At 39.7% G+C, this 15,257-nt stretch overlaps 2 protein-coding genes across 5 annotated transcripts; one reads left to right on the forward strand and one right to left on the reverse strand.

Moving 5' to 3' along the window:
• Positions 1–1,248: 1,248 nt before the first annotated feature.
• tdg.2 (thymine DNA glycosylase, tandem duplicate 2) lies at positions 1,249–10,419 on the reverse strand. 3 transcript variants are annotated; one of them, XM_050073108.1, is made up of 10 exons: positions 10,291–10,419; positions 7,035–7,378; positions 6,750–6,946; positions 6,505–6,574; positions 5,478–5,613; positions 5,163–5,245; positions 4,162–4,256; positions 3,904–4,075; positions 3,556–3,714; positions 1,249–1,678 (listed from the first exon to the last, which is right to left on the reverse strand). In XM_050073108.1, exons 1-9 carry the CDS (start codon positions 10,299–10,301, stop codon positions 3,608–3,610), a joined length of 1,215 nt encoding a protein of 404 aa, XP_049929065.1. In that variant the 5' UTR covers positions 10,302–10,419; the 3' UTR covers positions 1,249–1,678; positions 3,556–3,607. The 3 variants fall into 3 exon arrangements, with proteins under 3 accessions (XP_049929065.1, XP_049929066.1, XP_049929064.1); XM_050073109.1 differs by having other exon boundaries at positions 10,300–10,388; XM_050073107.1 differs by lacking the exon at positions 10,291–10,419 and adding an exon at positions 9,989–10,127.
• Positions 10,130–14,737, forward strand: LOC126407856 (protein brawnin). Of its 2 annotated transcripts, none has more exons than XM_050073112.1 (3): positions 10,130–10,268; positions 11,778–11,908; positions 14,162–14,737. In XM_050073112.1, exons 2-3 carry the CDS (start codon positions 11,801–11,803, stop codon positions 14,279–14,281), a joined length of 228 nt encoding a protein of 75 aa, XP_049929069.1. In that variant the 5' UTR covers positions 10,130–10,268; positions 11,778–11,800; the 3' UTR covers positions 14,282–14,737. The 2 variants fall into 2 exon arrangements, with proteins under 2 accessions (XP_049929069.1, XP_049929068.1); XM_050073111.1 differs by lacking the exon at positions 10,130–10,268 and adding an exon at positions 11,092–11,243.
• Positions 14,738–15,257: the final 520 nt, after the last annotated feature.

Here is a 15,257-nt window from a genome sequence, read left to right on the forward strand (position 1 = left end):
TGGCTCCAAGGAGAAGTATTTGTAACCGTTGAATATTATATTCTTATTAAACAAATCTGTTTGAATATGGTGTTTGCACTGTAAACTTCGCGACAAACTCGAAAGCTAACAAAACGGTACGCCCCTATTTTCACATTGGTATGAGCCGCTCGACTTTTAAACTCTGTTAGACTTGTTTCCTATTGGCTGATGAAGTCTGTGCTGTTTAAAGGGTGATGTTTGCAACTTGGTGCAATTTTAAAGTAGCCTACTGCGACTGGTACAAGTATAACTACTACACCAGTAATACAAAATATAATAGGTTAAAGAATAGTTTCAGTTTTTTGTTTTGAACACGGTATTAATTAAAATGAAAACAATAACAGAGCTCCACTTAAGGCTTTGATTTCAGACTTTTAACAGTTTTTGTCGCATCTTAAAGCCTAAAAGTTCCAATGGGGTGATTTTATTGACCTGTATTTCTTTTTTAACACTCATGTGCGGTGTCCACTTTAGGACATCCTCGGGTTTCTCATCCTCAGAGTTTTTTTTTTGAGGCCATTTTGTCTGAGGTTATTCCATCTGAAGTCTGACAGAGGATGTCCTAAACTGGACACCATACCCATGCTACAAACAGAGGGTTGTGCTAAACACATCACCACAACCTGATAAGACATAGTTTGTGTTTTGATGTTTTTACAGCAGAAAACATGAGGCCATTTCTTACTGGTTTCCCATGTTTGAAAATTAGATTTACAGCTGTTATGAAGGCCTAAAGAATGTCCATAGAGGGCTGTTTTTATGCCCAGCGCAAAGGAGATTTGTGCAAAGCACACTCTCATAAAAACAATGACATACACTTTAATATAGCCTTGGTTCAAAAATAATCTGTCCTTTTAAAATTGTATTCAACAAAGCAGTTGCATTGTACATATTGTAGCCAGAAATTTGTAATATGAAATGATTTCTAAAACTATTTAAACCTGTGTGGTTGAGGTTTTCATGCCAGGTTTTCTTTCTAGCCTTATAAATGTTGGTGTTAGTCTGCAGCTATTTGGTTAATCTATACTGTGCACCAGTGTATAAAGTGAGTCATCAAAGTAATCAAATCCTCCTGCTTTTGTCTTGGAGCTTTGGAAATATGACTTTCCCCTCAACAGAAAGCATTAATCAGCTTTCTGATGGCTCGTGTGTGTTTCCTTACATTATAAGTTACATAACACAACCTCACATGAATGCTTTAAACAATGAGACAATAAACACGCCAGCTTTAGAAGAGATTTAGTAACTCTGTAATTACAGGTTAGAAATTCAAGAGTACAATTACTTATTTATACAGCTGATAAATCATAAAATGTCATTCTTTTAAAAATACAAAAATAAGTCACTGGACGCACGTACCATACAAAATGCAATAAATAGTGAAAAAAATAACACCAAAAACATGCACAGTCTGTTTGAGAGATAGAAAATGTAACCGTTGTGGGCACTTTCTCCCCTGTGCGTTACATTGTGAGGCATCGTGAAACTGCAGGACTTCACTCTTCTTGAGGTGTCATCATCAGAGGGTTTCTCGCCCTCGCTGATGTATGGTGCTACTAGTACAGTACAGCTGATATCTGGTATCTGTTGAGAAAATCTCTCCAGCTGCAGTGGTTCTGTGTCATGTTGTCCGCTGACTGGCCTACGATGTCCATTTCTGCAAGATAAAACCAAGCCAAAAAAAAAAACATACGACTCAAAAAGATAGATCGTGCTGTTTGCATGAGGTATTTATAAGTCATTAACCAACACATTGGTAATAGTTCAGCAATTTGTTTTGTTTCTGGGAAGCAACCAAAAGACACTTTAAAGCACCATGGCAACGTTTTATGTGCTTTCTGCCATTTAATGCAAAGTACGTACACTTCAAGGGATAGCTCAGGTCTTTTAAAGTGGGGTTGTATGAGATAGTTGTGCAAAGTCAGTGTATTACATACAGTAGATGTCAGTCAGCACTCTCCAGTTTTGGAGAAGTAGGCTTGAGTACTGATACAGAAGCTCAGCAATGAACTGCTGTAGACAGGGGCAGTAGCAAAACGTATTTAAGCCACCTAAAAAGTCCGTCCACCGTGTGGAATTGCCCCCTCCTGGTTGGGAGTGAGTTACTGCCCCAAGCAAAGGAGCTCAAATATCTTGGGGGTCTTGAGGGTAGAATGAAGTGTGAGATGGATTAACGGTTTGGTGAGGCATCTGCAGAGATGCAAGAGCTGTAGTGAAGAGGGAGCTGAGCCATTAGGCAAAGCTTTCGATTTACTGGTCCATCTACATCCCAACCCTCACCTATGGTCATGAGCTCTGGGTAGTGACCGAAAGAATGAGGTCGCAGATACAAGCGGCCGAAATGAGTTTCCTCCATGGGGTGGCTGGGCTCATCCTTAGCGATTGGGTGAGGAGCTCGGACATCTGGAGGGAGCTCGGAGCAGAACCGCTGCTCCTTCATGTCGTAAGGGGTCAGTTGAGGTGGTTAAGGCATCTGATCAGGATCCTCCTGGGTGCCTCCCATTAGAGGTTTTCCAGGGACATCCCACTGGTAGGAGGCCCTGGGGCAGACCCAGAACACACTGGAGGGATTACATATCTCATCTGGCCTGGGAACACCTTGGAGTCCCCCAGGAGGAGCTGGAAAGCGTTGCTGAGGAGAGGGATATCTAGAATACTTTGCTCAGGCTGCTGCTCCTGCGACCATGCTTCGGATTAGCGGGTGAAAATGGATGGATAAATGGAAAAATGTCCAACGTAAAAAAAAAAATCAGTATCGGTTTAAGTGTATTAAGAATATGTTAACTCCTTCACCTTCCATCAGACAGGGATTTCTGAGGGGATAATGAAAGTATTATACAGCTCTCTTCAAAGCTAGGCTCCATTGGGGAAAACAATGATTTAACATCGCTGAACACAGGAGCTGCTGGTCTACTGCTGCCTCCATCAGTTAGTCTGTTTGTGTCATTGTGTCACTGACGTTTCAAAGGGTAAATTTGGATTCATCAAAGTCACTTAGCGTACACTTTGTGATTTAATTAAATTTTTGGTGGTTAAAATACATTTTACCGCTGCCCCCATCCACAGCAGTTAATTGCTTTGCTTCTAGGTCAGAAATTCTGCCTGTTTCTCTAAACTAAGGCCGTTGCAACTGACGCCTACTGTTGGTAAAATACTGACGATGGAGAAATCTATTACAACCCCACTTCAAAAACTCTGATCTATCCTTTTTAAAGGAGTCCTGTGGAGTATTCTTGTACACAAACAAAAGGCATCTTTACATTTTAGTTTTTCCCAAAGTGTAGTATGTAGTGTCTTTAAGGCCTACATTTTATTTGTACTGACAAATCCATTTTTACTTCCAGGATGGCTTCAGGATATTGGTTCACTTCATATCAGTGTTGTATGAATATCAACAGACTTCTAATTTGCTTTCGATGGGTAATCAGTCACAGGCATAATTTACAGTTACAGTATATACACTGTAAACTAAGCTGAATTCCATCTAGCTCCACCTAAATATAATTAGAACTACACAGTAACTAACTACACTACCTTTGTGCTACAGCAGACAGGCCTGTTTTTTTTCTCCTCTCCTCGGGCTCCTTCAGTTGGAGGAGTTGCTGCTTTGCCTCGTGTCATCATGCAGCCCACTACAACTTTCATACTCTGGGTCCACCTGTTCTTCTTTGATTGCCATCCTCTTAGCATCCTCTGCAGAACAAATGCAACATCAAGGAGTTAGATCATCATCTTAGACATAAATGTCAGTAAACATTCACATGAACGTGACTATAAAATGACAATAAGTGGTCTAAATCCCAAAAAGCAGGTAAATATTTGTATCCAAGCGAGTGACAAAATGAACTGCAATCCTGAGGTTTCAGCCGTACAGCGGTTTACCTTTAGCAAGCTGCAGATCAAATGAGTACTCCGTCTCTTGCACCTCGTGGCTCGGTGCCAGGCCTTTCAACTGGTCTCGCAGTTCCTTCAGCTTGAGGTAGAAATGTACCTTATCCTGTGCACGGGGGAACTGGGCACAGCGAGGGCTTGATGATGGCATCAGGTAGCACACCTGGGTAAAAGGAAATATACAATGACTTTTGTTGTTTGTGCAGTTGATTATAGTTTAAGAGTAATCCATTTAGTGTTTTAACACACCGTTTCAGTTTCAGGGATTTTGTAGGGCTGCAGACCGAAGTCGAGATTCTTTGCCTTCACACCAAAGGTCTCCTTGCAGAAGATTTCATAAATACCTGCCAAGGCGAACAAACGCGAAAACACTGTTAAACTTATCCAAACAGATTTATGAATGAGCCATCTAAACACTTAAAGGGACAGTTTACCCCAAAATCAAAAACACACATTTTCCCTCTTACCTGTGGTGCTATGTCTCAGTCTAAATTGTTTTTGTGTGAGTTGCTGAATGTTGGAGATATCAGCTGTAGAGATATCTGCATTCTCTCCAATATAATGGAACTAGATGGCACTCAGCTTGTGGCGCTTAAAGCGCCAAAAATATACATTTGAAAAACTCAGCAGCAATGTCTCTTTACAGAAATCGCGACCTGGTTACTCAAGATAATCCACAGACTTTGTTGTGAGCAGTTTCACGTGGGGACTATTTTCTTTCTACCTAACTACAGCTCCGAACCACATCACAGTGCAGAAGATAGCATGCATCTATTGCTAACTCATGTAGCACCACTGAGCTAGCTAATGTAACCGAGGACTATGCCATTATTATTTACATCTGACACTGTCACAGGCACGAGCCTCTCGTCCATGCGTAGATGCACGCTTCCTTCTGCGCAGTGATACTGTTGGCGGGTGAAGTTTGGTAAAAGGAAAATAGTTCCTACATTAAACTGCTCACAACAAGGTCTGTGGATTATCTTGAGCAACCAAGTCATGATTTCTGGAAAGAGACATTGCTGTTGAGTTTTTCAAATGTATTTTTTTGGTGCTTTGGGCACTAAAAGCCGAGTGACATCTAGTTCCATAATACTGAAGAGAAGGCAGACATCTCTAACACTCAACATCTCAAACAAAAACAATCTAGACTGATAAATACCACTACAAGTAAGAGGAAAAATGTGTATTTTGATTTGGAGTGAACTGTCCTTTTATAGCTAAGTAGTTTCAGTGTTTAAATAATTTACCTTTTCCATTAAATGCTGCTATTAATGGCTTGTACTTCTGCAGTTTGTCGAGTAACTGTCGACCTCCTTCACGAATCTCCTTACTAGGACAGAAACAGAAAAACAGAAAATTATCTATGGTTGTTTCAAGCGACAAACTGGATTAGGTGATTTTTTTCCCCCCCCAGGAAGTCCTCGCTCGTTAGATCTTAGAATTCAGTCTACTGTTGGACCAACTGTGTATCATTTTGTATATAAGCGTTAACCAAAATGACTATTTTGTAAACAGTGAAACTGCATTTGTACAAACTTAATAGAACAGTTTCTTTTATTCACCTGGACAGGTCCTTGCTGCCAGGTGTGGTCCTCTCTACCATGTTGGTGAAGCCAATGCTGTATCTCTCCGGCAGGCTCTGGTCGTGCATGTAGTTGAGCTGCTCCTCAGTTAGACCAGAAAGAAACAGACATTTCCCTGGATAGGAAAGAAGAGGTAGACATTTAATTAACAAATAGGTGACTGAGACAAACAAAATACAATTCAAAACACAAAACCCATACTAGTTTTTTTTTTTTTTTTTTTGATTAAGGACATTATCAGTTACTGTTTACTGGACTACATCAGCGCACACAGCTGGACAGTGTGCAGGTTTATTTTCCAGTATAATTTAGTGAGCTGATGATTAACATGACAGCAAAAATCTTTTCATTGTAAAATGATCTGCTGTGCTGCGATACTGGTGCTGTTAATAACAGCACCAGTATCAAATCAGTGGTTCCCAACTGGTCCAGCAACAGGGACCAGATTTCTCTGTTGTCATTAGTTCAAGGTCCATATGGTCCAATATATTCAGCGTCATACTTGAGTTTGGACATGTCAAAGAGCTAGTTTGCTGTCTCTGTTAAGTAGCTGTTCTTTAGTCACTCACTCTACAGCAGGAGACGGCACCTCTGCGCCAGAAATTTATCGTACTTCAAAATAAAGTGGGTTTTTTTTTTTTACAAACTTGACACATTAACAAGTCACTTGCGGTCCATTCAGTATGGACCTGCAACCCACCACTTGGGAACCACCGCTGTAAATGATGATATTCTCCTTAACTGACCCCTTAAAGAGATTTAAATCTGTTTCAAAGTGGTATAACAGTGTTACACATCAAAACAAAGGTTGCATCATTTCATAAAATGTTTCTGTGATTCAGTATCTCTGGATGTTTTGGGATCTCTGTGCATTTGAAATTAGGCGTCTGAACAAATCTGAGCTGTGTGAGAACTGTTTGTTGCGGGTTGGCAGGGTAGGAACATATAAAGGTGAAAGATGATGTGTGTTCACTGCAGTCAGTAATGAAATTGAATTTCAACATACAGAAATGGTTTCCTGGGTTTGGGTAATGGTGTCCTTTGAAGGCTGACAATAGTCCTGGGTTAATTCCAATCTGAGGAGAAACATGAAGGTGTTACCATGGCAACAGACCTCAAAATTACAGGTTTCTTTGTGATTGAAACCCTTCAGCTGACACATTTCTTTTTTTAATGTACAATTGGCACCAATTCACAAGTTATTCAAATGAAATATAGAAATTCTTAATAGGTCTCCAGTAAGTAACTCACTATCAATATGTCGAGGTTGTAGGTGATAACGTCTGGCAGTGTTTTGGCCATAACCTCCTCCACTGACATGCCGTTGAAGCGGTTGAGAGCCCTCTTGGCTTTTTTGGCGGCCTCAATCTCATTGTCCTCCTCCATCTTGCCCTCCTCTGACTGCTGCTTAGGAGGCCGGCCTCTCTTCTTCTTCACCGGCGTCACAACTAAGACAAAGTGGATGAAGGTGTTATAGATATGTCGAAAAACTCTTGTGGTGTGTGGGGGAGGATTACTTTGAACAATAACCTCAACCTTGAGGTGGACCAACAGGCTGAGGTTGGTGTTGAACAATCGGCTCCTGCTGCTGTAGTGTGTGTTGATGCTGAGGGTGGTGCAGCTGTGCAGGATGATGCTGCTGCTGCTGCTGATGCTGCTGCTGCTCGTTCCTGACCATCGGCTGGTAGGTCAGGTCCTGGTAGTGATTTTGGGCATCATAGTTGTAGTTCTGGTAAAAAGGTTCCTGGTTAACAGGTGGTTCCCGGTGGACAGACAGCTCGGCCATGACAGGCTCATCTCTGGGACCTTCTGTGTAGTGGCCCATGTTGTGATACTGCATCACATACTGCGCCTCGGGGTGCTGCTGGCTGGACTGGTACCTAGAAAAGAGAGGGTGCATGAGAGAAGAAGAAAGGAGGAGGAAGAGGAAGGTTAAAGAGAGGGAAAAGGAGGGATAAGAAAACAAAACAGGACCCAGAAACAGCAAGAAAGGACAAATTACGTCTGGTGCTCAATGGGGTGCGTGAAGAAGTGAGCGAGGCAAACTTACAAGACACTTACAAACACACATGCGCTGATATACACCTGTTTGTATTCTCTGCATTTCATTCAGTGTGCGGTGTGTATTTTTCCTTGCTTTACTGCAGCTGTTTTGAGCGTATAATCTAGAGCTCTCACTCACTGTACCCACAAACAAGTCTTTTAACACCAACTTTGTTGTGCGCTCAGGTAAGGCTGACCAGAATGGAATGACGATATACAAACAATTGATAGGACTTGCAAAATCATTGTGACTGATATGAATTTGACAACAGGTCAAACATGTGAGGAGTTTCTGTTATGGCCATGTCCAATCTACAGCTGGCAAGTATAGGTAAGACCCACTGCAGGTGCATTTATTATGACTGTAGCAGGTGAAGGAGTAATAACTGCTGGATAATGTAGCAGCACGTTAAAGGTGCAGTGTGTAGGATTTAGGGGCATATACTGACAGAAATGGAATATAATAAGTGTGTTTTCTTTAGCATGTAATCAGCTGTAAATAAGAATCACTGTTTTTATTCCTTAGTATGAGCCGTTTTTATCTATGTAGGGAGCAGGTCCTCATCTATGGAGATTGCTGTGTTGCATCGCCATGTTTCTACAGTAGCCCAGAACGGTCAAACCAACCAGCGGCTCTTGATAGGACCATTCATGTTTTTGCGTCAACAACTATAATTAGCAGCCCCTCTGCTACGAGCCGAAAAGTGGCGTAAAAACACTTTTTTTTTTTACGTCAAACTGCTTTACTCAGTGTTTCTACCAATTGAAATCACCTGGGGTCTCATTTATAAACATTGCTTACGCACAAAATGAGGCCTGACAAGAGGTGTATGCCACTTCCCACGAAAAAGTGGTGATCTATAAAAACAGACTTGACGGGAGAAACTTTGAAGCATGCTAATAAACATTTTGGAGACAGGAAATTGGCGACGCAGATGGTGAGGTGGAAGCCTGATTGTAGAAACTGTTGAATATTTTTTGGCACACATCATTTTTAGGTTTTGTCTGCACGTACATTTTTAGTATGGATCCTACTCATTGTTTAATAAAATGAGACCCCTGGCCTGTTTGTTTCATGGAGGAAGAGACCTCTGTGGATAATTCGGCTTCCGGTAAAACATCTGGATCTTAAGTTATCTGAGAAAAAAGGCGAACACACATTAGCAGTTTCCCGTGAAACAGCTTTATTACCACGTTTGTTTGTTTTAGAGAGGAAGAGACCTTTGCGGACAATTTGGCTCCCGCTAAAAACCTTCTGAACAATAAATGCTCAAGGAATTCCAACCGGGAGTTCACACTTGGCACATGGGAGACGTTTCGGCTGGTTGCAATCTGCACTCCTCATCGCTAGATGCCACTAAATCCTGCACACTGCTCCTTTTTAAATTGCAAAAAATATCCTTTCAAATTGGTCAAACCAGAAACAGAACACATGATGCAATATCATCACATTGCAAAATTAACAACAGTTATATTTACCACTTAATTAGATGTTTTGTTATATAGCCTACCTGAATTATAACTCAGGCTACTAATATTAAGATATTACATTAAGATATTATTATTATCTGCAGGTCCTTACGTCTTAAAATAAATGTTATAACAATAAGGCCTTAAAAGTCATTAAATAGTCTTCAACCTGAATTTTTGAGGAACATTTTATCTAATTTTATTCATAAATCTTTTAATTTCTTTTTGTGGAAATGAGTGAAGCTTTTTTATGTAAAAGTCCACATTTCTAATGTTAGTAATCTTATAAAAAAAAATATAATAATATAATACTGTCATTTTACTTTATACTTGCACAAGACCACATATATTCTATCTATCTGCAATGCCTCCCTGCGATGCTTAAATAAGTGAAACATAATTTGCCCAAAAATCAGTCCTATATTTGATTAAAAGGTGTCTCGAAAGGGTCTTAAGAAGCATTAAATTCAACTGTCTGATACCTGTGGACACCTTGTATTTGTCAACTTCCCATTTTTTCTCACATGGTTATTATCCATAAGAATTTGATAAGCTTTAATATTGGTCATGTGTGTGCACATATAAGGAATTTAAGGTTTTTGTTACTCTCTATGAGCTTGCACAGAATAGACATAACAGCTAACAACAAGGACAACAAAGCTGCACTGGGTAAACAAAAATACTGACTGCTATGTACAGATATAAATATGTATAGAAGTGTATCTATATTTATACAACAACATTAACACAATGGCATTTGTAGACAATAGTGCAATGGTGAGACAATAGTGCAATGGTGATGGCAATGGCTATCACTTGCTTCAAGCCTAAGTATAAAGTATACAGGTATGTGTGATGGCTTGTGTCAAATGCTATTTAATTTTTTTCTCCATCTCATGCATGAAAATGAAGACGTCAGGGTAATAAAATGAGAAGTTTCCCATGACCTGCCACCACCACCTCCGACACCAACTCACCACTGCTGAAAATAATCCGTAGGAACCGTCAATGATGTATACTGGTTTTCTTCCATCTTAACTGTTGACTTATTTGAATACATTAACATTCATTCTGCTGCCCAAAGCATCGGCAGACACTGGAGATGTGAGCTACAGCACATACTGTTGGCACAAAGAAGACGGATGGACGCTGCTACAGGAAGATGGAAGGTTTAGCTAACCGTAAGCTAACAACATTACGCAGTCCCAACAGCGGTCTTTGAACCGTCAGTGACCGTTACATCAACGACACATAAAGGTGTGTGAGCAAACTAACATACCTGTCATACATTTTTGTTCTTTAGTTTTCAGATAAGGAGACGGGGGGCTGGGAATCCTCCCAAAACAAAGACCATTTAAACACTCATCATTTCCGTGTGCGCAGCTCGAGTGAAGGCTCATCGCCCCCTCGTGGTTAGGAGGTGTACTGCAGGGGTCAATTTAAAATTAATTATTTAGGATGTTCAGTCTTATTACACAATTATACTATAACAATTTTACAGATTATTTGTTGGTTTAAACATTATAACATTTAGACAGAATTACAGTGTATGGTACACAGAGTGTATGAGTTTGTACATATGACCGCTAGATGGCAGCAGATATCGTCGATGTGGAAGCACCAGCACGAATTTACACTGTAGACGAACGTAGCAGCCAAAGATAGTGTATATTTTTAAAGCGCTTCACTCCATAGGGAAAAATGGGACCAGTTATAAACACACACACGCTGAAAGGTCCATATCTAAATCATATTAACAATATTTTATTTTTTCATTTCCATGATCTGACCTCCCCAGATTCCTTAACGTACGTATCTTAAATTGGCACAACGATGTAGAGGTTAAGTTGAAAGGAAATTAGCACACAGTATGTGGTTAGCTAGGTTGGCTGTTTAACAACAAAAAAAAGGTGGTTGTAAGATAGCTAGCCTACATAACCAAGGCGTTTCTAAATGGCAGAATATGAAGTTAATTCAATCCTATGACGCAAATAAAATCCAGCTCATTCAATAAACTAATGCAAATGCATAACTAGGCGACGGGAAACAAAATATCTGCGGTACCGGTAAATAAGGCAGAGTGAGAGCTCTTCACCGTTTTTAATGATCTCCGTGTTAGCTAAACAGCATGACCTGTGTGTCCCAATGACAGCAACATGCACAGGGGTCTAAGACGGTGAAAATTAGCTTCGCATTGCGGCTTTTTACTCAAGTTACTGTGGAATAAACAAGGTGCGGTCCTATTAGCGTTACTGCATGTCAGTTTATGTCCGTTGCTCTGTTGCCTTTTTATGTTTTTCAAAGTTTTAGTCCTGGAAACTGCTAGCATTATTCACCATAGGGCTAACAAACATTTACAGTTAGCTTCATAGTCAGTGGATTTACTGTACAGGTGGTTGGTAGTCATACACAGTACATGTATGATTATGTGCAACATACATGTAAATATGATAATAAAATGGTGAACTTAACTTAGCTGGAAAACCATGTATTAACGCGTACACATGCCCATAGTAGCTATACAGGATCACAGTGCTGTTATATATGTATGTATTAACACGTGACTCATTATACTGTCCACTTATGTGATGCATAGCCCTGATTGTGAGGCATTGTTTTATTATTTTAACAGACAATAGCAGTGCTTATTTATCAAGAAAGGGATCTGACATCATATTTGACTTAAAACTAAAGGGGAGTAGACAATAATATTTGATGCTTCTTTTCTGGCATATGGTTTTGTTTACTAATGTCTCTATTTTCAAGGTTGAGGACGTGTGTGTGTGAAGATGCCAGCCGGTGTGTCTTGGCCTCGGTACCTGAGGATGTTTGGTGCAAGTATATTGGCCATGTTTGCAGGAGCACAGGTCGTCCACCAATACTACCTACCTGACCTGGTGAGGGACAAAATTAACCGTTCTTTTCAAGTGGCCTGTCTGTCTTTCCCAAATATGTTCTGTATATGAGAGGTTCCTTAGAACTCCTCTCATTGGATCAAAATATGATAGCAGTAAAGCCAGTTTGTGCAAGAGGGATTGTAAACTTGATGATTGATGTCATACTGGGAAGGGATTCATACAAAAAATACTGGCTATTTTGAACACTGATTTACAATTAGACCCACTGTATGATATCATAGGAGCAATCCCTAATCCAGCTATGGATAACAGAAATGTTTGCATGCCACATGTCCTTTTATTGGTGTGTGGGGGGGTATCTTGGCTCCAACCACTGCCACCCACCCTACATCAATGGCAAGACGTGTTTGTGAAAGTGTACCTAATGGGGAAAAAAATGATAAAACCCCATATAAAGACAGACAGGTTTTTTTTTTTTCATTTGTGGGCTCCTATTATTACTTGTCTTAGATTACCAAAGCTGCACTGATTTAATTGTGAATTTGGCCAAAGCTGGCATCTGTTTCTTTCTGTGTATTTTTATTTTATGTTTGTATTTTCTTGATGTGGATGCTCATGTTGCCATGATTTAATGTTTTTCGTTTTTTTTTTTTTTTTGCCAAACTGTGAGTTAGTTGATTCTTTGTTGTTGTTTTTTTTCTATTGCCTTGGTTTTTGAAAAGGTTGGAAAAGGATGTATAGATATACATACTGTGCAGCTGGCTGTCACTCTGTAGTGCCACTGTTATTATCCATGGTATAGTATGTGTTGTTATATAGCCAAATTATTTTCCTCCGTCTCCCATTATGTAATTTGATGGCTACCGCAACACAGCTGTAAAACTGTTGCTTTTACTCATAGATGTGTTTATGGACATATGAAAATACTGTATATATGAGGGTTGTCCAAACTTTTTTGAAAGGAGGCCAGATAGATAATGTAAAAATATCTGGTGGGCAGCTGCCTCTCATATCGTATATGTTATTTAAAAAAAAAAAAAAAAAAAAAATCACATAAAAATGAGAAGAACGCACAATTTTATCTTTCAGTGAAAAAGTATTTAATTTTTAGCCGTTCCTGTAAGCAGCAGCCTTCGCTGTCAACTAGCGCCTGTTTGCTGTGGCCATGTCTGCTACCTAGCAGGAAATGTTTGCTGTTGTGGTTCTCTCAAATGATGTGCCATGGCACACTGGTGTGCTGTGATACCAATCCAAGTGTGCTGTGGGATTTTGTGATAACCACACATTGTGGCAATATTCAACTGGACCTATACAAAAAGTTTTGAATTAATTTTTTTATCAGTATTATTTGCCCCCTATTTCCTAATAAAGAGGCAAACTCTAGCTAAAAAGTGTCATTTAATTGAATTTAATTTAGAAAACATTCATGGGGAACCAATTTGTCGGCGTTAGCACGTGAGAATTATTAGTGTGTGACACATCAAAAGCCCTCATTGGCAGCCAGTGTGAGGGATGATAACATTTAAAAGGAGAAAGCAGTTAGTGGGACAATGAATCGCTTTATTGTACGGAGCAAATTGAAACAAGCACCAGCTAAGACGACCTACTACTGAAAGAAAAAAGAAAAAAAACGTCAGTGATTTTTTTTACATATGTTTATTGTCTTCTGTTGTGACAACACACATTAGAGAAGCTATTGTGCACAGGTATAAATACAGGTGTGCCTTGGGCACAAAAGGTTTGAAAACCACTGGGTCAGGTAGCTGTTCGTTTGCCTATTCACTGATTATGAAAACTCTTTTGTTCCACCTGCGTAGTTTGTATTTGGTGCATGTCTACAAACTGTATGATAGTGCTTCCATTGTGATGTGAATGGAAAGAATGCAAAGTAATCTTGTTTGATAAACAAATATTGGGGGCTGGGTCACATGTATCTTTGAAAGTCAAGCCACGGGCCATTTAAAATCGGTCTGTGTGCCACAAATGGCCCCCAGGCCAGACTTTGGACATGCCTGGTATATACAGAAGGAATTAACCAGCCCAAGGTTTTTAAATCAGTTTGCTATAATTTATCTACTCCAGCACTACTGGGTGAGAATCAGCTCCAAACAAACTCAGGTGCTCAAGGTTGCTATCAAAATTTGTTGAAGATGCTGAAATATGTTAATGTGATGTCATACTGATAATTGACTAGTTATGCATGGGAATATAAAAAATACAACACCACCCAACCGAACAGGCCCGATCTCTCAGGATGTGTTTACCAGTGTTTCCTGTCTTTTAACCTTTCAGACTATACCAGAGGTTCCACCAAAGCCCGGGGAGCTGCAGACAGAACTGCGAGGCTACAAAGTCAGAGAAGAAGCTGCTGCGACGTTACAGCGGCTACAAACAGAAGAGAAGGTGGACTGATGTAGGATTGCACCTCCTTTGTGTGACGGACTCTTAATCAAGCACACTATGTCCAATATTGTGCCAACACTTAGAGGTTGCCATGTGCCTGAGAGTTAAGTCATTGCTGGGACATCTGCAAATGGATATTTTCTGTGCTGCTGTTTTCTACTGATGGAGCAAACACAGGTGGAATTCAATGCCACACTGTTGGCTTCTGCCTGTTCAGGATAAGGTTCTTATCTGGAGCAAGATTATTTGGTTTATACAACCATGCATACCCATGTGTTGTCCTCCTTTTTGAATGTGTTTGCATTTTTAGACCATGTGATGACATATATATGAGAGTAAGAGGACATGGACACACTGTAACTGCTGAAATCATTAAGTAATATTTGTTCCATTCAAAAGTGAATACTTGGATTGTTTTTCCAATAGCAGACAAAATGTGTTATAAATTAAAAATATCAAACTAAACCTTAGTCATTATTTTGTGGCACATATTAGTTTTCTGTACATCAAAATATTGATAATTGACTAATCATTTAAAGTCAAGGAAAAATGTCACATTCTGTTTCCAGCCTGAAAATGTGAAGATTTAATGCTTCTCTCTCTCTACTGTACGATTGTAAATCTTTTTAAAAGTTGTAAATTTTGGATTCTGCTGGTCAAATTTCAAAGAAAAAAGTGAATTCCTGCACATACTTATCACCTTTGCTTTGATTTATCAAAAAAGTGTCAATGTTTCAGACACAAGGACCTTTTCTCAAGACATATTCAAAGATTCTAAAGTAACACAGTGCTTAAATACAGACTATACTTGCATGATAATCTGTGCTGGTGGTATCACCATGATTACACACCAAAGAAACGCTCCTCAAGATCCCCTCTACTATTTAAGCATGCAAAATAGGTTGATGCACGTTCACAATCCCTCTAACACCATCAAAAAAAATGTATTCAAGTTAATGGCAAACATATGACACAGCTCAAATAT

This window comes from Epinephelus moara, chromosome 20, assembly GCF_006386435.1.
Source record: "Epinephelus moara isolate mb chromosome 20, YSFRI_EMoa_1.0, whole genome shotgun sequence".
NCBI classification, from domain to species: Eukaryota; Metazoa; Chordata; class Actinopteri; order Perciformes; family Serranidae; genus Epinephelus; species Epinephelus moara.